Source organism: Apodemus sylvaticus, chromosome 9 (genome assembly GCF_947179515.1).
Source record: "Apodemus sylvaticus chromosome 9, mApoSyl1.1, whole genome shotgun sequence".
Classification (NCBI taxonomy): domain Eukaryota; kingdom Metazoa; phylum Chordata; class Mammalia; order Rodentia; family Muridae; genus Apodemus; species Apodemus sylvaticus.
The window spans coordinates 72665020-72687451 of NC_067480.1; the positions used below are offsets into that span (position 1 = coordinate 72665020).

The 22432-nt window shown below is 52.7% G+C and overlaps 2 protein-coding genes across 3 annotated transcripts in view; one reads left to right on the forward strand and one right to left on the reverse strand.

Annotated features, from left to right (window-relative positions):
- Positions 1–3748: 3748 nt before the first annotated feature.
- Positions 3749–15715, forward strand: LOC127692332 (long-chain-fatty-acid--CoA ligase ACSBG2-like). The gene is made up of 13 exons (XM_052192568.1): positions 3749–3884; positions 4371–4597; positions 7527–7615; positions 8013–8133; positions 8946–9026; positions 9308–9457; positions 9546–9752; positions 10092–10273; positions 10384–10617; positions 11431–11648; positions 11780–11919; positions 13377–13623; positions 15550–15715. The coding sequence occupies exons 1-13, from the start codon at positions 3749–3751 to the stop codon at positions 15633–15635; spliced, it is 2118 nt and encodes a 705-aa protein (XP_052048528.1). The 3' UTR covers positions 15636–15715.
- Positions 15716–18735: 3020 nt separating this feature from the next.
- The window catches only part of Mllt1 (MLLT1 super elongation complex subunit), a 42276-nt gene continuing 38579 nt past the window's right edge, over positions 18736–22432 (reverse strand). For both annotated transcript variants that reach the window (XM_052192570.1, XM_052192569.1), the window contains 4 exons: positions 21125–21224; positions 20972–21043; positions 20808–20879; positions 18736–20731 (listed from right to left, as the gene is read on the reverse strand). In XM_052192570.1, coding sequence (XP_052048530.1) covers positions 20603–20731; positions 20808–20879; positions 20972–21043; positions 21125–21224 — 373 coding nt within the window. In that variant the 3' untranslated portion in view covers positions 18736–20602. The remainder of the gene's footprint in view (positions 20732–20807; positions 20880–20971; positions 21044–21124; positions 21225–22432) is intronic.

Here is a 22432-nt window from a genome sequence, read left to right on the forward strand (position 1 = left end):
TGGTCCAGCCTTTGCAGGTTCACAAGAAGCATTTGTCACAGTGCTGCAGGGCCACAGATGACCGATGAAGGAAACAGAGGATTTGGTAAGAACAGTGAAGGGGCCAACTTCCAGTCCCCTGGTGACGTCTGCCTGGACCTTGGGGTTGCTTAGCCATGCCTGATGGCTGCAAAGATGGTTTCTATGCCAGAGAATGGTGCATTTCTTTTTTCTTTTTCTTTCTTTCTTTTTTTCTTTGTTTTTTGTTTTGTTTTGTTTTTATTTTCTCGAGACAGGGTTTCTCTGTGTAGCCCTGGCTGTCCTGGAACTCACTCTGTAGACCAGGCTGGCCTCCAACTCAGAAATCCACCTGCCTCTGCCTCCCAAGTGCTAGGATTAAAGGTGTGCATCACCACCGCCCTGCCAAATGGTGCATTTCTAAGTTAGTGTTCAGTGGGGAGGTTCTGGCAGAGTTCCCCACCCTCCCTCCTCTTCCCCTCTGCGCCTTCCATCCCTCTTCTCTCTTCTTGTCTTCAAGATTGTTATTGGTCCAGCCAGCCTGCTCACAGATGAAGACAGTCAATCCTGCTGACCTGCATTCAATCACTAGGATCCACACGGGAGGGGAGAACTGACCCCCCAAACTATCCCATGACCACACACAGAGACACAAATACATACAATAATAATACTAAAGTAATTTTTAAAAATCTGTCGCTAGGCCCAGCATGTGCGCTGTCACCGCGGCTCTCTGGAGGGCTGTGATCACAGAGTCGAGGGCGGCCGCAACTCTCCTCTCAAAGGAACCTGCTCTCAAAACAGTAAACGTTTTAATTTTCCACAAAGATGGTAAACAAGCAGATGTGGTGGTGCACGCCTTCAATCTAACACTTGAGAGGAAGAGGTAGGAGGATTGCTGAGTTTAAGGCCAGCCTGGCTAGAGTTCCAGGTAAGTCACATGATGAGACCCTGTCATAAAACACCAGCTCACGTGTGGCAGTGTGCATCTGCATCCCCAGCTCTGGAGAGGCGGAGACAGGGGGATTGCTGGAGCTCGTTGGCAGCCATCTGTGTGTGGGAGATAGTGCCACAAAATACAAGGCGAATGGTACCTGAGGAGTGGCACACTCCAAAGACAACCACGAATACACAGAGTGGACTGACTTCAGATATCCTTTGCGTGTGGCAGACACTGTGGGACCTACAGACACCAGCACAGTGCACACTGCCACAGCGCCGCGGTGTCTCTCGTTTGACACTGAGTGTTGCAGGTGCTGGGGTTGCGGTCACCTGAACCCAAGCCCTCACAAATCCAGGAGGATCAGGAGTTCAAGGCAATCTTGCCTCCGTAGGAAAAAAACCTAAACTTTGGCCTTCCCTAAACGTGGGCTCTGTTCTGTCAGGGTCATGCGCCCCACGCAGAGATCGTCTCAGGAACCTTACCAAGTTTCACTTCTCACAACGTGGCCAGGTGTCACAGTTGGAGACATCTGGTCAGCAAGGTATTTCTCCTTCCACAGAGTTGGTCAGTGGTGGGTGGTCCGAGAAGCCCATGTGTGTGTGTGTGTGTGTGTGTGTGTGTATGTGCGTGTGTATGTGCGTGTGTGTGCGCGCGCACGTGCTGTTACTTCTTGCTCTGGTCACCCCTCAGTCTAGTCAGGGTGATGGTGGGAGTGGATGGAGAGAGTAAGGTAGATGGGATCCCACCCAACACGACTCCATAATTCAGTCTTCTGGAACCTTCCGCTTAGGACACCCCTTATGACATCACTGGCCCTACCCCCACCCCCCACCCCCGCACCCAGCCTCAGGGCAAAGTCTTCCCTGGGAAAGGAGATCCTGAGCGTCCTTCATTTGCCATCCTCCTATTCATTCATTCTCTCATTCATTCATTCATTCATTCATGCATACATCCTTCAGCCCCTCACCAGTGTATTTACTCATCTATTCACCCGTTCTTTCTTCCTTCCTTTCTTCCTTCCTTTCTTCCTTCCTTCCTTCCTTCCTTCCTTCCTTTCTTTCTTTCTTTCTTTCTTTCTTTCTTTCTTTCTTTCTTTCTTTCTTTCTTTCTTTCTTTCTTTCTTTCCTCTGTCTTCTCTCTCTCACACACACTCATTCAGATAGCTGCATGTGCGTGCACAGTGTTTACAGCTCCAGTGGTGAGCATTGTGCATTACACTAGATCGAAATAGAAATGAAACCAGGCAGGGCCATTCAAGGACCTATGGGGAGTCTCAAAACCAAACAACTACCCTCAGGGCCTGCGGTTGCAGCCAAGTGCGTAGTGCTTGACTGGCATGCTCAAGGTCCAGGTTTCCATCCCAAGCATCGCATGCCTGTCAAACCAACACTGGAGACGGTGGAGACAGGAGGACCAAAAATTCAAGGTCATCCTTGGCTACACAGGGAGTTCAAATGTAGCCCAGGCTATGCACATGAGACCCTGCCTCAAACAAAGCATGCATCCACACTTGGGAGGCAGAGGCAGGCGGATTTCTGAGTTCGAGGCCAGCCTGGTCTACAGAGTGAGTTCCAGGACAAAGAAACCCTGTCTCAAAAAAAATAAAACCAATAAATAAAAAAATAAATAAATAGAAAGAAAGAAAAAAAAATCATCCCCATCCAGTTCTAGAGCTTTCTGTCTGAAGCCCCAATCTGAAGCTCTGCCCCAATTCAGTGCTCACTCCCACCCGCTCCTAGTCTCCACCATCTACTTCTGGTTCTGGGGCTCGCTCTGGGGCCTGCACGTGGGACCGTGGGGTATGTGCCCTTGACTGGCATATTTCACTGGGCAGTGTCATCGTGGTTCCTTCACGCTGGCATGGGTATCCTTTCAGAATGTCCGGAGTGGCCACACCCTGGCTCCCTCATCTGTCACTGAGCACGAACTAAGCGTGGCTGCTGTGTGGATATGGCTATGTGACAGACCCGAGTCCCTTATTTCAGTGGTTTCTGGTGTTTGCCCAGAAGGGGGCCTTGGGTCACATTGCCATGGTGGCCCTGGCACACGGAACACAGTGATGTCACAACAACTGCACTTGAACTGTAGAAGGGAGTGTTCTAGAGGACATCCAGTCTGGGGGCTGCTTGTCCCTCTGAGGTGGTGACAGAGCTGGACAGGAGTCACCACTGCCATACCATCTGACAAAGTGGCAGCCTGTGGTGGGGAGAGAGGGCTGAGGACCACATCTGCCCTAGCCTCTCTCAGGAAACGCCTGGCAGCCGTGCACTGGGCACAGAAGGTGCTGGAAACCCTATTCTTTTCTCCTCCTCCCTCTCCCCTCCTTTCTGCTCCCTTCTCCAGAGTCTTATGTAGCCCAGGCTACCCTTGAGTTCACACAGCACACACACACTGGAGGACCTGAGTTCAGTCCCCTCTCCCATAAACAAGCTGGGTGTAGGAGCACACACCGGTGACAGGAGACCCTACTGCTCACTGCCAGTCGGGAGAGGTGTGGTCGGCCATTGCCAGACAGGCCTCCAAAGAAGGGATGTGGCTGAGGAAGATAGTTGCTGACTACCTCTGTCTAGCTTCCACACGTCTACACGCGTGCCACACACAGGAAGTGTCCCCACTAACACCCAGCTTTCTTTTGCCAGCACCCACTCCTGCCGTCCCCTTCTCCCCTGGTCCGTGAGGTTCCTGTCTTTCCCTGGCCGACTCCACCACCATCCACTTTACCCTTCGAGGAAGCAGACACCCCACTGTGTTTACCTGCCCCCATAACTGTGTGTGTGAACCCCCTTGTGCTGGGTCCGTGTTGTGGGGATGACGGAGCCTAAGGAACAAGATAACCTTGGGACCAGCAGGCCTCTTCTGAAAACAAAAACCATCTTGAAGAACAAAATTCACAGCAAGCTATCCAAGAGGGCACAAGGAGATAACTATGAGGCATTGGCGCCAGGTGGGAGCCCCTGGTGTGGGGAGAGGGCAGGGGTGGCAGCGGGGGTCCCAGGAGTCCTCCAGTCAGTCCAGGTACACTTCCTGGGGTAGGTGGCCAGTGGGGGCTGGAGTCCTGTGAGAGGGCTTAAGTGCCAGGGTAAGAGTGATACCTGTGGTCATGTGACCCTTGATGGGGTGATCATGTAACCAACCATCGAGGCCTTGTCCACCTGGGAACAGTCACCATGACTCCATGTCCTCCTTTCTGTGGGTCAGGGAGCAGTGAACATCATTCCTGTCCTTCATCCCATTCTCTTGGAGAGAGTGACCTCTGACCTCCCTCCACCTTGGGACAGTGACAATGACTCCCTGTTCTTCCTCCAATCTTCATGGGGGGGGGGGAGTGACTTCCGATCCTCTGTCCTATTCTGGGGAGAGTGGCTCCCTGTGCTCCCAAGGACCTCATCTCTCATCCCTACAAATGGAGTGACTTCTGGCCCCGCCACAGGTACCAGCTACTGGACATCTAAGCGGGAAGGCCAGGTGCAGCTGCGCATGGGCAAGGACCCACTGGAGAACGAGCCTCCCGTCACAGTTCCCGACTTGATCATGAGCGCGGCCACAAAGTACTCGCACTACCTGGCGATCGGCTCCAAGTCCAAGAAGAGCTGGCAGGTGCTCACCTACATCGAGTACTACGAGGCCTGCCGGCGCGCCGCCAAGGCCTTCCTCAAGGTATGGCCAGCGTGCAAGCCAGTACGCGGGTGTCGTACCCCTCTCCCGTGCATGCTTGCCCCAGCTAGTGCTGCTGTGTGTTGTGGACAGAACGGTTTGTGTGTTCCACCTCAAATTGCTCACTCACACCAGGAGTGTCATGCCACCATTAGTCACGTGAATTATTTGCCACTCTGTGTCTTTGTTTCCTCATGCACAAGAGTCATTTTGCATATGGAATGTGCATTAATGTGTGTGTAATTAGACACGGAGGACAGTTTTGTTTCTGTGTTACGCGTATTTTGTCTTTAATCTTGTAGGTGCATAACCATACAGAGCTGTATTAGGCATCCCCGCTGTTGTATATATTCATGTACATATTAAGATCTAGAGTGTGCATATTCATAAATATGAAAACCTTCACACATATATGTTGCATGTATAATGTATGCTTTCCTATATGCGACATATACAAATAGGGGCTGAAGATGCGGCACAGTGGTCAGAGTGCCGGTTGCTCTTACGGAGGACCCGGGTTCAGTTCCCAGCATCCATCTGTAACATCATCTGTAACTCCAGCTCCAGGGAATTGATGCCCCTTCTCCACCTCTGTCATGTACCAGACATGCATATGGTGCACAGGCACACATATAAGCAAAACATCTGCTTACACAAAGTAAATTAAAAAATCAAAAGTATACATATACTTAATATCTACATACAAATGAAAATAGAAAACAGTGCCAAATACATTACATGTATAATGTAGGTTGTATGGATCATAAGTATGTGTGCACAGAATATTGAAAATTGGGCTGGAGAGATGGCTCAGCGGTTAAGAGCACTGACTGCTCTTCCAAAGGTCCTGAGTTCAGTTCCCAGCAACCGCATGGTGGCTCACAACCAGCTCTAATGGGATCTGATGCCCTCTTCTGGGGTGTCTGAAGACAGCTACAGTATACTCATATAATAAAATGAATAAACAAATCTTTAAAAAAGAATATTGAAAATTATATCTAATGTGTTTATATATTAATTTTTTGGGGGGTTTGAGACAGGGTTTCTCTGTGTAGCCCTGGCTGTCCTGGAACTCACTCTTTAGACCAGGCTGGCTTTGAACTCAGAAATTCACCTGCCTCTGCCTCCCAAGTGCTGGGATTAAAGGCATGCGCCACCACCACCCGGCATATATTAACTTTATAAGATCTTTATCTTTTACTAATTTTTAAAAATGTGTCAGATGTGACGGTGCACGCCTTTAATCCCAGCACTCAGGAGGCAGAGGGAGGCTCTGTGATTTCGAGGTCAGCCTGGTCTACAGAGTGAGACCCTATCTCAAAAAATTAAAATCTGCTGTTTACTTTTAAGTGTGTGTGTGTGTGTGCGTGTGTGTGCGTGGAGCCCAGAAGCGATCACTGGGTGCCCTGGACCTGGACTTACAGATGGGTGAGCTGCCAGATGCAGTGCTGAGAACCAAAGCTTGGTCTTCTTGCAAGGGAATACCTGTTCTTGGCTGTCGAGCTATCTCTCCAGCCCTCTTTTATAATATATTTAATATAAAACACACGTCTGCTGATGACGGTAGGATCCAGCCCGCAGGTCACCTTGAGGACACACATGAGTGCTGGTCTGTGGGTGGTGTGTCCTGTGTGTATGGGGATGCGTGCATGTGTGTGTGGTCGCCCTGCTGGCCCAGAGCTCTCCAATTGGCTGTGCATCCAATTGCATGTGTTTAAGGCATCATCCTGGTGCCTCCCCCGCACCGGGAGCACACGATCTCGCCACACTTGCCTGGGAGCTGGAACTCAGGTTCCAACTGTGGCATGGCAAGTGCTTTACCATCTCCCAGCCTGTCTTAGTTTGGTTTTTTTTTAAAAGATTTTATTTATTTTATATATGTGAGTACACTGTAGCTGTCTTCAGACACACCAGAAGAGGGCATCAGATCTCATTGCAGATGGTTGTGAGCCACCATGTGGTTGCTGGGATTTGAATTCAGGACCTCTGGAAGAACAGTTAGTGCTGGTAACCACTGAGCCATTTCTGCATCCATTCTTTTTATTGTTAGTTTTTGTTTTGTTTTGTTTTAAGATTAGTGGCCTTTCTGGCTACCTGGTGTCACGATGGCATGTTTGTTAGTTGGTTGGTTCCATAAAAGCTTCTGTTCCACCCTCTGGTGTTTGTTGAATAAATGAATCTTTAAATGCCCCATCCTTCAGACTGGGGAAGGGGATAAAAGAAACATGAAGTGACTTGCCAGTCACACTAATAAATAAGGTCAGGATCAGTGACCCAGGACATGCTGAAGATTGGGGGGCGGGGAGCGTGGCAGAAAGAGCCAGAGGAAGGAGGTGAACTTTTAAAGTATGGTGGCCAAGGAGGGAGGGGTTCACAGACAGCAAAATCTGAGCTTAAGTGGATGAAGAAGCTATCAGGAAATCTAGGGATGAGTGCACCAAGCCACGGGCAAAGACCACGCAAGGGCCACGGCTTGGTGTATTCATCCACCAAGGGACACATTCTGTGCAAAGAGTGCAAGCCTGATGTGTTGGGGTGACATTGAAGATGAACTGTGAGGGGATGGGAGAATGCATGTGGTGGAGGGGCGTGGGTGGGTGCAAAGGTGGATGGTGGGTGGGTGGGTGGGTGAGTGGATAGATGGATGAGTGGGTGGGTGGGTGAGCAGGTGAGGGCATGGATGAGTGTGAGGGTGGACGGGCGGGTGGCTGGTGATGAACAGCATATACTGGATGACAGGCACACAGAGGGATAGAAAACAAGCGTGTGGTGGCACTGGTGGCAGTGCCCTCTCAGCAGTCCCACTAGTTGGCACCTTTGTCTGGAGGACAAACAATCCAGAGGGACTGAGCTTCTCAGCTGGAGATTCCTATGAGGTCAGGGAGAGAACTTCTGAGTCTCCTGGGTCTCACAAGGGTTTCTCCTCCCTCAGGTGGGCCTGGAACGCTTCCATGGTGTGGGGATCATGGGTATGAACTCCTCAGAGTGGGTGATTGCCAGCATTGGAGCTATCATGGCAGGGTAAGGGAGACACCTGGCTTGTCCTCTGAGTGTCTTGGGTCTTGCCTCCTTGGGAGCTAGGTAGGTTCTTTGAGTTGAGGGAGCTCACATGACTCCGGTTCAGCTTTTGAAGGAGTTTGTTGATTACCCAGTCCTTCTCATGCTCATTTCTCTCTTCCCAGACATTCTCTCTCCTCATCAAACTCATATATGTCCTGTGGAGCCCAACATTTAATGCCCCTTCCTACACCCATGCCCTAGCACCGAGCCCTCCCTACACTCATGTAGAACATTATGGGGAGCTTAGAAGGAGTTTCCCCTGAGTCCCATCTTCCAGCAGGGTGTGAAGACTACCAAGAACCCCATGGTTCCCCAAAGCCCTTATTGGTAGGTCTTCAGCTCCTGAATTATCTTCCAGGGGCATCTCTGTGGGCATCCTGAGCAGCAACTCTCCCAAGGCCTGCCAAGTCATCGCTGAGACCTCAGAAATGGACATCTTCGTGGTGGATAATGACAGACAGCTGCAGAAGGTTAACCAGGTGAGAGGCTCTGGGCTCCGTGGATCTAGGAGGCTCTCAGTCTGTTGGGGTCTGGGATACCCATGCCTGCATCACACACACAGGATTAGTACTAAATTTAAAAGATGGTATGGGTGTAGAGCAATAGAGGAAGACACCAATGCTATGCTTTTGTGAGTACCTGTGTGTGCACGCATGTGTGTACTCACACACACACACACGTCAGAAATGAAATCAAAATATAAATGAATGGTAAGATGGTAAGCCATGCAGATGTGCATCTTAGCAGTGAAGGACACCAGCTGAGCACGTGTGAGGCTCCACACCATGGAGTTGGAAATCATGTGGTTTACGATGGAATAATCATATATTTTCCCACAGTGAGAGCGCGGGGCAGGGGCTGCAGAGGACCCAGGTTGGGTTCCCAGCACTCCCACGGTGGCTCATGGTCATTCCAGTTCCAGGGAATCTGGTGCTGTCTTCTAGCCTCCTCAGAGCGTATACAGACATGCAGGCACATACATTTACACACACACACACACACACACATATATACTGGGGCTGAGCTCAGTGGGCAGAGCACTCATCCAGCATGGACGGAGCCCTGGGTTCCAGCCCTGGCACCACAAAACAGTACATGGCAGTAAGACTTCCCAGGAATTCAAGGGTATCTTCAACTACAAAATGAGTTTGAGTCCATCCTGGGCTACGGGAGACCCCATCTCCCCAGTCATGAAAACAAGACCCCCGGGAGTCCTTCCTTCTGTGTGTGGAGCAGCCCCTGGTGCGGGGGGCCTTACCTTTGCCCATGCTGACCCTGTGGTGTCCTGCAGATCCAGGGCTACTTGAAGCACCTCAAGGCCATCATACAGTACCGAGAAGATATCCAGGAAGTGCAGCCAAATCTATACTCGGTACGTCCTAACAGGGAGAGAAAGGGCGGGACAGCCAGCCGCAGGCCTGGAGACTGAGGTCAGGGTGAGAGTTCAGAAGCCGGAAGTGGGGTTCTTTAGTGTGTCGTTGGGTACCTGGCATCATGTTCTCCGAGTTTCTCCATTTTGGAGCATGCATCAAATGCCTTTCCTTCCCATGGCTGAGAAACCTTCCAGTGTACATTGAAGCTGAGGTGGGTGGTCTGGGAGGGTGTCCTTGAGAGCTTCTGTTCTCCAGTGCCCACTGACCAGCCTTTCTGCAGTGGAAAGGGTTCCTAGACCTCGCGGATGGCATCTCGGATGAAAAACTGGACCAAATCATCGACGCGCAGAAGCCCAATCAGTGCTGTGCTTTGGTATACAACCAGGCTACCACAGGGACCCCGAAGGCCATAATGCTCAGCCATGACAATGTGAGTCGTGGCCTCTCCGAGGGCCTGGCCCAGCCTGGCTTCTTTTGGAACAAAGAACTTAGACCTTACTTAGCAAGGTGCCTTTCAGATCACGTGGACCACAGCAGCCACGGTTCAAAGCCTTGGGTACAAGTGTCCACCTCACGGTCAGGAGGTCCTTGTGAGCTACCTGCCACTCTGCTTCGCTGGAATACAGATCTTGGACGTTTGGGTGGCAATCTCCGTGGCTGGGACAGTCTACTTCCCCTCGCTAGAGTCAGGGAAGTGGAGTGGGCTACCACGAATCCCTGGCACGGTGAGTGCTGGGGGTAAGAGAGACAGTGGCCCAATGTGGGCAACAAAGACAGGGGTGGGGGGTATGAGGTGGGAATGATCACCTGAACCCCCGCTGTGGGGAGAGAGGACAGGGTCCAAGTGAGGACGGTAAGAGCAAGGGCGCTGCAGGCTCCCTTCTCCCGGCCTCTGTCTGGCTTTCCGCCTCTGCCCCACTCAGGGGAAGGCACCTCTGCTGGCATGTCTCTGCCTGTCACCTGAGCTGTCCTCGGTCCCATCCTGGTTCCCCGGCCTGAAGCTTCCCGCCTCGTGTCCCTGGTGTGCATGGGGGTCCCCCAGCGCCCCATCCCGTCCCATTCAGGGCTTCCTGATGGAGCTGCTCCGCGAGGTCCAGCCCACCACGTTCTGCGGCATCCCGTGGGTGTGGGACCGCATGCTGGACAGTCTGAAGACCAAACACCTGGACTCCACCGCCTTCCGCAGGAAGATTGACCGCTGGGCCATGCGCATGGGTCTCAGCACCAACAAAAGGCGGATGATGGGGTGCGGCAGGGGCTGGACCTGGGCGCAGGGTGCTGAGCCCAGGGGGCGGGGCAGATGGGACCCGGGGTAGCGGCTACACGTTCTGCTTCTTCCATGCTCTGCTTCTAAAGGGAAACCCACCAGCCGCTGTGTTACGGCCTAGCCAAGAGATTGACCTTCGAACCCGCCAGGAAGTTTCTGGGTCTCAACCATTGCGAGCAGTTTCTAAACGTGGGCATGGGGCTGCCGAGTGGTACGCTGGACTTCTTCCTCAGCGTGGACATTCCCATCCTGGAGGTGTATGGCTTGTCCGAGTGCACGGGACTGCATTCTACGTCCTGCCTACAGGCTTACCGGCTACTGAGGTGGGTCTGGACGGGCTTCTGTCTTCCCTCGGGACAGCAGCCAATCCAGGGATCCCCTGGATTCAGGCCACCCAAAAGCAAGGCGGCCACTGAGCCTCATGGGCACGGCTTCCCTCATTTGGACCGTTTCTCTCTGTGGTGCGGGGCTGGGGTGGTGATGGAGGTAGGACCCAGGCCTCTATGAGTACCAAGCGAGCTTTGGGTATCTATACATGGTGAGTAGCCTCCTTCAGAGAGTGAGCCTGGCAACAGACTGGCAGATAGGGCTCCTGTGGACACTATTTCTATGAATGGGGCACAGCAGTTTTGAAGGCCAGCATCATTTGCCTGTGCCCGTGTGGGGAGTGGAGGGGAGGCTTTTTTTCTAAGACTGGTTTGTAGCCTGGCTGTCCTGGAACACCCTCTGTAGACCAGGCTGACTTCAAACTTTCAGAGATTTGCCTGCCTCTGCCTCCTGAACCCTGGGATAAAAGGCATGAGTCCCTGCTTGGCTTTGTAACATTTTGTTTTGAAGACAGATCTTCCTATGTAGCTACAGTTTGCCTCAAACATGCAGCAATCCCCTTGCCTCAGTTTCCCAGACACTGCAATGACAGACATGAGCGATCACACCCAGCTTTGGAGTAGGCAGTGTGAATGTGTCGGTCTCTCCTGACTGCACTTTGGGGCCTTAACCTGAATTATTTCATGTTTTTCTGTGCCGCTTTGTTCTGACTGAGAGACAGTGAAGGGGTGGGGAGAGAGGCAGAAGGCCAGGAGCTACCCTGTTGGGGAACATGTCAGCCCTGTTATGGTGCCCTCCCGTGCCCACAGCTCTGGGAAGGCGCTTCCCAAAACCCACACAAAGGTGGAAAAGGAGAACCAGAATGGAATCGGGAACTTGTGTGTCTGGGGCCGCCACATATTCATGGGGTACCTCAGAGACAAGCAGAGCACGGAAAAGAAGGTGGACGCCCATGGCTGGCTACACACGAATGACCTGGGCTTCTTGGACTTCGACAAGTTCCTCTATGTCCTGGGGAACACTAACGGTGAGGAATGCACTGCCCATGGCTGGCTCCACTCCCTAGGGAAGGGGATATTTGGGGCTGTGCCCCACCCTGGTCCCTATAAGTTGCTTGATGTGGCTTTTCAGAGACCAATGCTCTCTCTGTTGCTACAGATTTGATCAGGCTGAGCTCAGGGGAAATGGTCAACCCGTTCCCCATCGAGCAGCGGGTGAGGACGCGGATCCCCATCGTGCGCTATGCCATGCTGGTGGGCCAGGACGCCCCGTACCTGTGCGCTCTCCTCACACTGAAGGTACCCACGGAGGAACCCTCTGGGATGGATGGGATTCACTTAGTCATCGTTTTAGTGGCTTTTTTCCCCGTTTTTCTTTTTTCTTTTTCTTTCTTTAATTTTTTCTTTTTATTTTCTTTTCTTTTTTTTCTTTTTTCTTTTTTGTCACTGTGACTAAATACCTAATCAGAAGCAATTTAAGGGCCAGGAGAGACGCCCTATGGATAAGGAAGGTACTTGCTATCACAACCATGAGGGTGTAAGTCTGAGTTCTATGTGTACAGCTGGGCATGACGGAACACACTTTATAATCCCTAGTGCTGGGGAGGAGACTGCGGAACGCGGTGTCACAGTAGAACCCGCCTTGAATTAAAGAGTGACAGTGACAGGAACAACACCTGAGCTGACCTCTGACTTCCACGCATTATGCACGCACGAACGTGTACACAGACCCTTACACACACAAAGGTTTTTTTTTCCTTTTTTTGGGGGGGGGGTTGAGACAGGGTTTCTCTGTGTAACCTTGGCTGTCCTGGAACTCACTCTGTAGACCAGGCTGGCCTTGAACTCAGAAATCTGCCTGCCTCTGCCTCCCAAGTGCTGGGATTACAGGCGTGCGCCACCACCGCCCGGCCAACACATATAAAGTTTTAATGCAATTTAAGGAAGTCTTTTTTGTTCTTGTGAGACAGGGTCTCTCTATGAACCCTTGGCTGTCCTGGAACTCACTCTGTAGACCAGGCTGGTCTCAAACTCACAGAAATCCGCCTGCCTCTGCCTCAGAAGTGCTGGAATTAAAGGTGTGCATCACCATGCCTTGCTTAAATTTATTATTATCATCTGTGTTTTGCGGAGGACAGTTTTGTGAAGCGGACTCTCTCCTCCCACCGGTACTTGGTTCTAGGGATGAAACTCATTTCCTCAGACTTTTAAAGAGGCCTTCACCCACTGAACCAACTTCACCAGCCCTGCTTGTAGGCATTTTCATCTCAGTTACAAAACGGCATCCCCAAGGGGGTGTTTTTATGGTGACTTTAGATACTGGTCCACTGACATGGAAGGTGTGCCCTGAGGCAGTTTTTATGTGGGGTTGCATCTCAGCGCAACTTGTTGGTTCTGTGGAGGGGTGCAGAGGACCTGACAGCATAGGAGGAGCTAGAATTTTCTCTGTAGACAGTGTCCCTCCCAGTGTGGACACAAGGCCACTGGCATCAAGGTACCAAGTTGAGGATATCTACCACAATCTGGCTAAGGAGAAGATGGGCTTTGGGGAGCCGAGAGCAGGCTTGAGAGCTGGCTCAGTGGGTGGGGCTCACTGCCGAGCCTGACAACCTGCCATGATCCCCAGGACCCATGTGTGGAAGAGAATGAAGTCCAAGCTGTGTGCTTTACAGGGAGTACACCACCACTGAGCTGCAGGCTGACTATGACCCTTGAAGGGGGTGCTCACTAAACATCAACTCTGTCCCTCTCCACAGTGTCAGATAAATCCAGAGACTGGAGAGGCTCGGGGTAACCTGACCAGTGAGGCTGTGGCTTGCTGTCGGAAGCTTCGAAGCCAGGCCACCTGGTTGTCAGATGTCCTATATGACCGTGACCCTTTGGTCACAGAGTTCATCAACCAGGGCATCCAGGATGTGAATTCGGAGGCGCCCTCAGTGGGCGCCAAGATCACTAAGTGGGTCATTCTAGAGAACGATTTCTCTGTGGACGGCGGGGAACTTGGTGAGTGCCGGGTGTGGGTGGATCATGGCTCCTCAGGCCCCCAGCCCCAGGCTCCCACTGAGTATGGGAAGGGTCTGGGCTCATGTAGCTTTAGCTAATTTTCCAACAAAACAGGTACATACCTGTCAGCCAAGCACCCTGAAGTCTCAGGCAGGAGGATCATGAGTTCAAAGACTGTCTAGGGTACAGAGAAGACCCTGGTTCATAAGCAAACCTGAGGCTGGGGGATGCCTTAAGCTTGTGAGGATGCTGGCTGCACAGCTGAAGACCTCAGTTTGATTCCCAGAACCGTGTTAAAAGCAAACAATCGCCCCCCCCCCAAAAAAAAAAACCCAAAACAAAAAAACTAGAGGCATGCAGGTGGCTGTTTTTAAAGGTTTATTTTTATATTTGTGCTTATGACTGTCTGCATGTATGAAAGTTGAGCATGTTTGTCCAGTCCCCTGGGCCTGGATCACAGGTCGTCGAGCTGCCACACGCTGGTAATCGACCCTAGGCTCTCTGTGGAAGCAGTCGGTGCTCTAACTCCTGAGCCATCTCTCCAGGTGCAATACACTTTTTGTTGTTGTTGTTGTCATTGTTTCTTTTTTTTTTTCAAGACAGGGCTTCTCTGTGTAGCCCTGGCTATCCTGGAACTCACTCTGTAGACCAGGCTGGCTTTGAACTCAGAGATACACCAGCCTCTGTCTCCTGAGTGCTGGGATTAAAGGCGTTGAGCCACCTGGCTCCCAGTGCACTTGTAATCCCAATGCTGGGGAGGTTGAGAATTCCTTGTGATAACTGGATTGTCAGCCTAGTCTACTTGACCAGTACCAGGAAAATGAAAGATACTGTTTTAAAAAAAATGGGTTGGAAGGAGTGATGCACCTTTAATCCCAGCATGTGAGAAGCAGAAGCAAGTGGATCTCTGTGAGTTTGAGGCAAGTCTGGTCTACATAGCAAATTCCAGGATAGCATGGTCTACATGGTGAAACTCTGCTTCAGAAAAAACAACCAACAACCAACCAACCAAAACCCAACACACACATATACACACAGTTCAGGAGATGTTCAGTGGCTGTGAGGGCTGTGTATAAGGACCACAAGAGCTCACCTAAAAGGCTGGATATGGCGCTTCAGGCCTCATACCAGTGCTGGGGACAGAGACACTGGGTCCCTAGGGCTTGCTGCCAACCAGCTTACTTTAAGGTTGAGTGAGAGTCCCTGTGCTGAAAGAATACTGACAGTAGAAAGAGATGGAGCAGGAAACATCTGACTCCTCTCTTCTGGCTTGGTGTGCACACACGAGCAGGGGGTGGGAGGGAGGGAGGGAGGGAGGGAGGGAGGGAGGAAGGGAGGGAGGGAGGGGCAGCCCTGGAACCAGACAGATGCCTCAGAGGTTAAAAGCACTTGCTGCTCTTGAAGAAGACTCAAGTTCAGTTCCCAGCACCCCCACACACTGGGCAGCTTGCAACTGTCTGTGTGCTGACTCTGGAGCCCTCTTCTGGCCTCCCAGGGGGCCCTGCAAGCACATGTACACACATATACACACACAAGGACACATACACCTCCTACATCCAAGCCTTGCTCTTATAAAACTGTGCTGAGTCCAATCCGTATCTTTCCTCCCACTTGGAAGATGGGCCAACCTCAGGTAAATTGATGACTTGGGGGTGCAGAGGCAGTATCTGAATGTTGGAGGATTCTGGACTTGACTGGCCTGAGGCTGTTTGGACCCCAGGCAACTTTACTCCTGTATTTTAACCACTGCTCCCAGGACTTCTGACGAGAATTCTTGGCTTCTATTTCCCAGTCCTTTCTCCTACCCCTGCTACCATGCACCCTTAACAAGCACTTGATTCTCTTGACATCCTGGCTCAGGCTTCTTAGTGGAGACTCCTGGGGGAGGGCTGCAGAGAGGCCCACCACAGCCTTGCTTCCTCACAGGGCCCATGGGCAAGATGAACAGGTCTACTGTGCTCAAGATATACCAGGAGGAAATCCAGAAACTCTATGAGAACCCGACCTCCTAGGAATCCCGTGCACCCCAATCTTCGCTCAAGTGCTGACACTTCATCTCCTTCATCCTGCTTATCAGGGGACAATTTCTACAATGGAGGGAGGACTCCCTGAGAGGGTACTGGGTGGAAAGGCATATCCCGCCCTCTAGAGTTGGTATTTGAATTGTAAAGAAATTAAATGTGTTCACTAAAGCGGTAGATCTCACCCAGAGGTAATTTTGTCAAGGGACAGACACTACTAGATGACTACTACCGACATCTGGGGACAGGTGGCTGTTGTGACAGGTGAGAAGTGGGTGGTGACCCAGAACACAGCACAGCACTCTGCAGGAACCTGCAGAACCAGATGCCAGGGTTAAGACACAAACTTATAGAAACTCCTGACTCAGACTCCATGCTGACACTTCAGTCACACTCACCATCTGAAAGCTCCTACCCTCGACTTGGTTCTTATACTGAAAGCTCCTTTTGTTAGAGTTGGTCTGGAGCCCAGGGCCTTAGTTTAAGTCCTCAGCCACAACCCAGCCTTCCCACTGGGGGTGTCTCTGTCTCTGTGTGTTCCCAGACTACAGAAGAGGGCTGGATGTCCTGGAACTGATCTCCAGCCCTCTACAAGAGCAAGTGCTCTGAATCACTGAGCCTCTCTCTGGCCCATTTACACACTGTGCTGATGTGGAGCTGAGGGATTGCTGAGACCTAGAGTGTTCCAGAGAGAGTGAATGCTCCCGGCTGAAAACCTTGAGGCACATAAGGGACCTGACAGCAGGCAGTACCTCTGCCTGGGGTTTAGTGGGGGGACTCAGGGGGTCTCATACTGTTTTCTTAATCAGGACCAGCTGGAGCCCCCCACCCTCACCCCAGCTCTCAACACCCCCAACTGAAGCAATGATCCTGAACTCTCATGCATCCCAGACAGCATGTGCTGGGGTAAACATGGGAACACAGAGCTGTGTAAGTTCTGATGGGGCTGGAAAGGACTACAGTAACTTGGTCCGGTGACACCCTGTCAGCTGGGCAGATGGCACACAGAATTTATACCAGGGGAAATAGAGTGCACCCTGCAGCCCTCCTGTAAGGCTCCTTAAAATGTGGGAAATGACACTTGGAAGGTTCTGAAGTTTCCCAAAGTCCTGCCCACAGATCAGACATGCAGTCACAGCTGCTGGGGGGCGGGGAGGAAGCTGCAGGCCAGGAGTCATACAGGGACCTCCAGGGACAGTCTTGGAGTGAACGCTCAGATCAGGGGGAGCTCAAGTTCCCCACCTTCTGACAATCTCCTTGACTAAGCTAGCTGGCATCCCTGGTCTGTTGTGGGTACCTACCAGGGTGAATTCTCATTCAGTGACCCAGGAAGTTATGACCAACAAGTGCACAGACATCGGGTTGGCTCCTTCTCTGACCCATGAGCAGCTTGGAAACCACTTCCATCCTCAGGATAAGAAAGGCTGAATATGGTCCCATCCCAGCACCGCTTAGAGCAGAGCGGGGGTGAACTTGGCCCAGCACTCTGGAGGTGGATCAGTTCAAGGCTAGCCTAGCCTATACACTGTAATGAAGGATGGCCCATTGGTTAGCAGGAAATGACTTGGCTGAGGAAATGAGTGTGAGGATAGGCTGTGGTCTTAGCATGGTCCATCGGTTGCATCACTTTCAGTGTGGCTACTGGGAGGTTTGGGGATTCTGGGAGCATGTCTCTCAGGAGCTGCTTCCTGCTCTCCTCATGGGGACATGTTATAGGAGGTCAGTCCTGTCTCTTCATGCACACACCTGCTCTTTGGCCACTTGTAGAACATAAAGGCTTCACCAGACGCCAAGCTGGTGCAGTGGCCTGACTGGAACCAGCTTTCTGTACTATAAGATACTCAAGCTTTTTTCTTTTCTTTATAAGTTACTCAGTCTCAAGTAATTTGCTACAGTCACAGAAAGACCATATTCTTCAGTGATCTAAACTGCCAATAAGTTTTGCTTAGTACAAATTTGTGTGCATACATGTTTCTAATAAAAACTGTGTGTATATGTATGCCTGTGGAGAAGAGGTCAAACCCTCCTCAGATTAACTCCCCCTTTTTTTCTTTCTTCCCTCCCTCCCAATAGGGTCTTTCACTGAACATGAAACTGGTCAGACTCCCCTGGTTCAGTCAGCCCCAGAAACCCTTGCCTTGGAGTTTGCAGGGGGAGTGAAAAGAGGGGCTCAGTAGTGATGAGTACTTGCTTCTCTCCCAGGACCCCAGTGTGGTCCTTAGAACCTAGTGAGCTGCATCTCTAGCTCCAGGGATCCAACACCCTCCTCTCACCTCCCAACATCACTCACTCACTCTCTCACTCTCTCTCTCTCTCTCACACACACACACACACTGTTCCACCTGGCTCCATGCGGATTCGGATTCTGAGAGGGAAGCCCAGGTCCTAAGCTTGCAGGGCAGTATCTTAACAAACCGTCTCCCAGTCTTCATATTTTTGAGTCACCCATGGATCTCTTTACTGGCTGTTGCCACAGAGGGTGATGGGCGAGCATCAGTGAGTGAGCAAGTGAGCAGGCAGAATCCTGATTAGTGAAGGGTCTGGGATGGCAGCGTCCAGCTCAAGGGACCCCAGAAGAGTCTATTTGATTGCTGAGCATTAACCCTGGGTTGCCACCTGTGCAGAGGCTGCTTGTTTACTACTGATGTTCAGATGCAACAGCACTGAGACCCGCAGACCCTTCTCTAGCAGTGACAGGAGTGGGACACCGGCTACCGACAAACCATGAGATGACCAGCCTCAGTGCTGTTGAATAGTGCCTGGGTGAACCCCCAGTTCCCACTTGCTAGCAGAACTCAAGAGGGGGCTTCCCTGTGGGCATAGGAGCCAAGGATGTGGGCTTCTGCGTGCCACTCATGCACCCGTAGTTCTCTAGGCAGAGCACCGATCTGGAACATGGGCTCCAGAGTCCCTGCAGGGGTGCCCCTTTCCTGTTCCCACCCTCCTGCTGGCCTAGCCATCATCCCAGGGCCCCACTGTGGTGTAAGCAGCCCTCACTACCTGCTTGAAGGGGACAGCACAGATGTGGACACCCTCTAGACAGGTTCCCGTGTGGCCCGTTTCCACTCCTCGCTGAATTGAAGGCAGGTCACCCACTGCTCCCATCTCACTTTATTTTCTATAAAACTCCTCCATCATTTCACAACTTAACAAAAAAAGTTTAAAATGCGGGACAAATGGCCCTGCAGCTCGTTACAAATACAGCTCTCCTGGTCCCTCTGTCCAGGGCTCATCTGGGCCAGTGACGTGTCTATTCATGGAGACACGTCTTGTGAAGCCCTGGGGAGGGATAGGTATCCAATACCTTTTGCACTCAGTGTCATGAACTGGTTCAGGAGGCTGCAGCACAGGGACTCCCTGGGGGGAACACACACAGTGCCACCCCTTCCTATGGACAAGTCCCTAGAAACCTCAGGACTCTGGCTGCAGGCTGCTGCGTTAGGCTTCCAGACAGCCAGGATGGGCCCCAGAGTGGCTCTGGAGGACAGTGGTGACCTTCCGGCCAGAGGAGGTAACTGAAGAGATGGGCGGGTGCTTTCAGGAGGGTCCTGGAAGCATCTGGAAGGACTAGACACAGGCCCAGGGCAGCAGAAGGGCTGGGCCGCTGGTGGCCGCGAGAGGAAGAGCAGTGCCCTGGGCTGAGGCTGTTTGGGACCCTGGCGCACTCCATGTGGAGGCCAACAGCTGCCACAATGCCAGGGCCTTCTGTGAAAGGCTTAGAGGCTGCAGAACACCTGATGGAGAGTATTGTTGGCCTGTGTGGAAAGAGGTGTGGGGCGCGAGCCCTGCTTCCTCCCAGCTAAAGGGAGTGGGAACAGGGGCTACAGGCAGAGGACTTCTCCTTTCCCTGGGGGTAAAGGAAGCCTTAGAGGCTGGGTCCCCCGGGAGTGTTCAGGATCTTCCTGACAGATGGTTTGGGAGTGGGACAGAGACAGAGAGAGGGAGCTGGGAGGCCAGGCCTCCGGGGTGAAGCCACACTGGGGAGGAAGCAACACCAACGAGGCCACTGCAAGCCAGCTTAGGCTCAGGCCTCTTTCAAACACCTGGGTTGGGGCACAAACACAGACAACTGGAGTTGGGGAAGGGGTGGTACTCCAGGCTCAGACATGGGAAGGGGGCTGGCTCGACCCCTGGCAGTTTGCAGGGCACAGGTCCAAAGCCTCTCCAGGCGCACTGTAGAGGCAGAGCCAAGTGGCCAGGAACAGAGGCAGTCTGGGGTTGGGCCCGCCTCACACACACCATCCTATCATATTTGGCAAAAGCTCATGTTTTCAAAGTTCAAAGACTTGATCAGTGAGAGAGCAGAGGAGCCCATGGGGAATGGTGGCCTAGGAGAGCGCCAGTCCAGCTAGCCTTGGAACTGTGGTGCTTGGCTGGCACATAGCTGCAGTGATGGCCCTTGGGGTCCCAAGATTGGTGCCTTTTTTTTTGTAGTGTTCACTGGCCTGGGGCCTAGAGAGGCAGTGGCATCCTGGGATCTAGAGGGAGATCCTCCGTGCCTCCAGCAGAGGGGTGGTATGAGCCTCCCTGGCTGCTGGATGCACCTAGAGCACACACAATATACAAGGCTACATGGCAGAAGCAGGTGTGTATAGCTGGCTCTGGCCAGGCTAACAGACCCTCGAGTCTAGGAGGCAGGCCAGCTGAGGGAGGCCTGTGAACTGTGTGGAAGACTGTGGTCATCCTGGCCACCCAGAGAGGCCCAGGCAGTGAGTGACCTGCCATTCGGTCCCGCCCACATTGGACAACTGGCAGAGACTAAGTGAGGGGCTGTAGGCCACATGTGTCCTGTGGAAGTGTGGCCTGCAGCACCCCTTCATCACCAACCACTGAGGGGCACTGGGGCACCATGGTTAGTTGGGGGTGGTACTGGGAGTGGAATCCATGGCGGGCCAGCCCCATGCCCAGCCCCTCCCGTGCCCACCATGCCCACCGTGGCTCCACAGTGGCAGCCGGGGTCATGTGGCCACGGCCTCCAGGCAGCTCTGCAGCTTGCGAACAGTGCTTTCATCCAAGGAAAAAAGGTCAAAGTCGAAGGTGGTGTTGGTGACATTGAAGTGGCCGGTCTCCTCGATCAGATTGACGATCTGTAAGGTGGGTCGGATGGAGTCAGGGAGTGGGGCTGGGGACCAACGCCCAGGCCTGGGAGGAGGGGCTCAGTACCTGCTGCAGCACATTGCGCTCCCGCAGAGCCATCAGCCTCCGGTGTAGCTCCACCAGCTCGTCCGTGTAAGCCTGGGGAGAAGCATGGCAGTGGGCTGGGGCGCCCTAGAGAAGCCCAGCTCGAGGCACCGCCTGCCCACACTCTCAGGCCCAGACAGCCTCACCTTGTCATACGTAGCCTTCTTCAGGATCTTTTCGGGCTTGCTGCAGGGCTCGGGGCTCCTCCGCCCTGACACCTGTGGGGACCCCCCGGACCTGTGAGCTGCAGCACGCCTTTCTCAACCCTCCCAGGAGAGCCACAGCTGGCCCCCACTCACCTTGTTGCTGGGAGGGAGTGGCTTCTGGGGAGGAAGGGGCTCGCGGCCAGGCAGGCAGGAGTCAGCACTGTTGTCACTCTCGCTGTCACTGAAGCTTAGCCTGCAGAGCAGCAGGGTGGTGTCAGAGGTGACGTCTACACTACACTGGCAGGCGTCTTCCTGCCCAGCTCTGAGCACCAGGACATCACTTTCCCCTAGCTGCTTTGTGAGAACCTACAGCTGACCTTCCACAGCCCAATGACCAGAGACCATGGGGGCAAGTCTCAGACCCTGCTGTAGCCCTGCAAAGCAGGTTGTGCAAGGGTTACACAAAATGATGTGCAGCCTGAGTACTCAAGTGACAGATGTCCTTAGCCCACAGTGGGTAGCATCACTGAATCACAGGGCACCAGCAGGTCTCACTGAGTATTCAAAACTTCCCAACGGACTCCAGCTCAGTGATGGAATCTGCAAGCTCTTGGGGACCCCAGGTAAGATGGTGGCCACAGGCGTCTCCTGACACACTAACTGCCGCCAGCATTAGTTGTTCTTGCACCATGTGGGCTTTGGGGTCAGGACTGGTGGCAAGTGACTTTACCCACTGAGCCATCTCCCAGAGCACTTCCTCCCTCAGCTCCTACAGTCAGCTGGTTATATCCAGGGCTTCTGCTCTGGCTGCAAGCCAGGCTCTAGGTCAGGCTGTTCCCAGGTAAGCAGAGCATAAGGTCCCCCTCACTTCGGCCCCTCTCTTTGCTCAGCAGGTGGCAGCTGGGGTGCTGGACCTTGGAGCTCCTTAGGGAGCAAAGCAAAACATGGAGCCTTGCCAGCACCTCTCTCTCTCTCTCTCTCTCTCTCTCTCTCTCTCTCTCTCTCTCTCTCTCTCTCTCTCTCTCTCTCTCTCTCTCTCTCTGTGTGTGTGTGTGTACGTGTGTGTACTCTGAGCCTTCTCTGACAACAGGGACAACTGCAGGCCTGCTACCTGGCAAAGTCCCACCAAGGGCCCTTCATAAACACCCCCAAAATGATGTCCCACATTGGAAGCCTTATAACGTGGACTCCTTTAGACAGGACTGTGCCTGTCGCTCTCAGGAATCTACTTCCCGTTTGCTCCTAGGGCCAAGCCCTCCCTGTGAGCAGAAGGCAGATCCTTGAATCTCACAGCATGTGGTGCTGTGTGGATGGGCTGGCCCTGGTTCACTGAGGATAAGCAAAGGTTGTAGCCCTACACATCACAGAGAGGACTCTCACTGGCATGTCAAACCTTCTGGTATCTCTCTGCAGTGAACTCTTAAGCACATTACTCTAGAGCAAGGCCTGGGGTGCTATCCA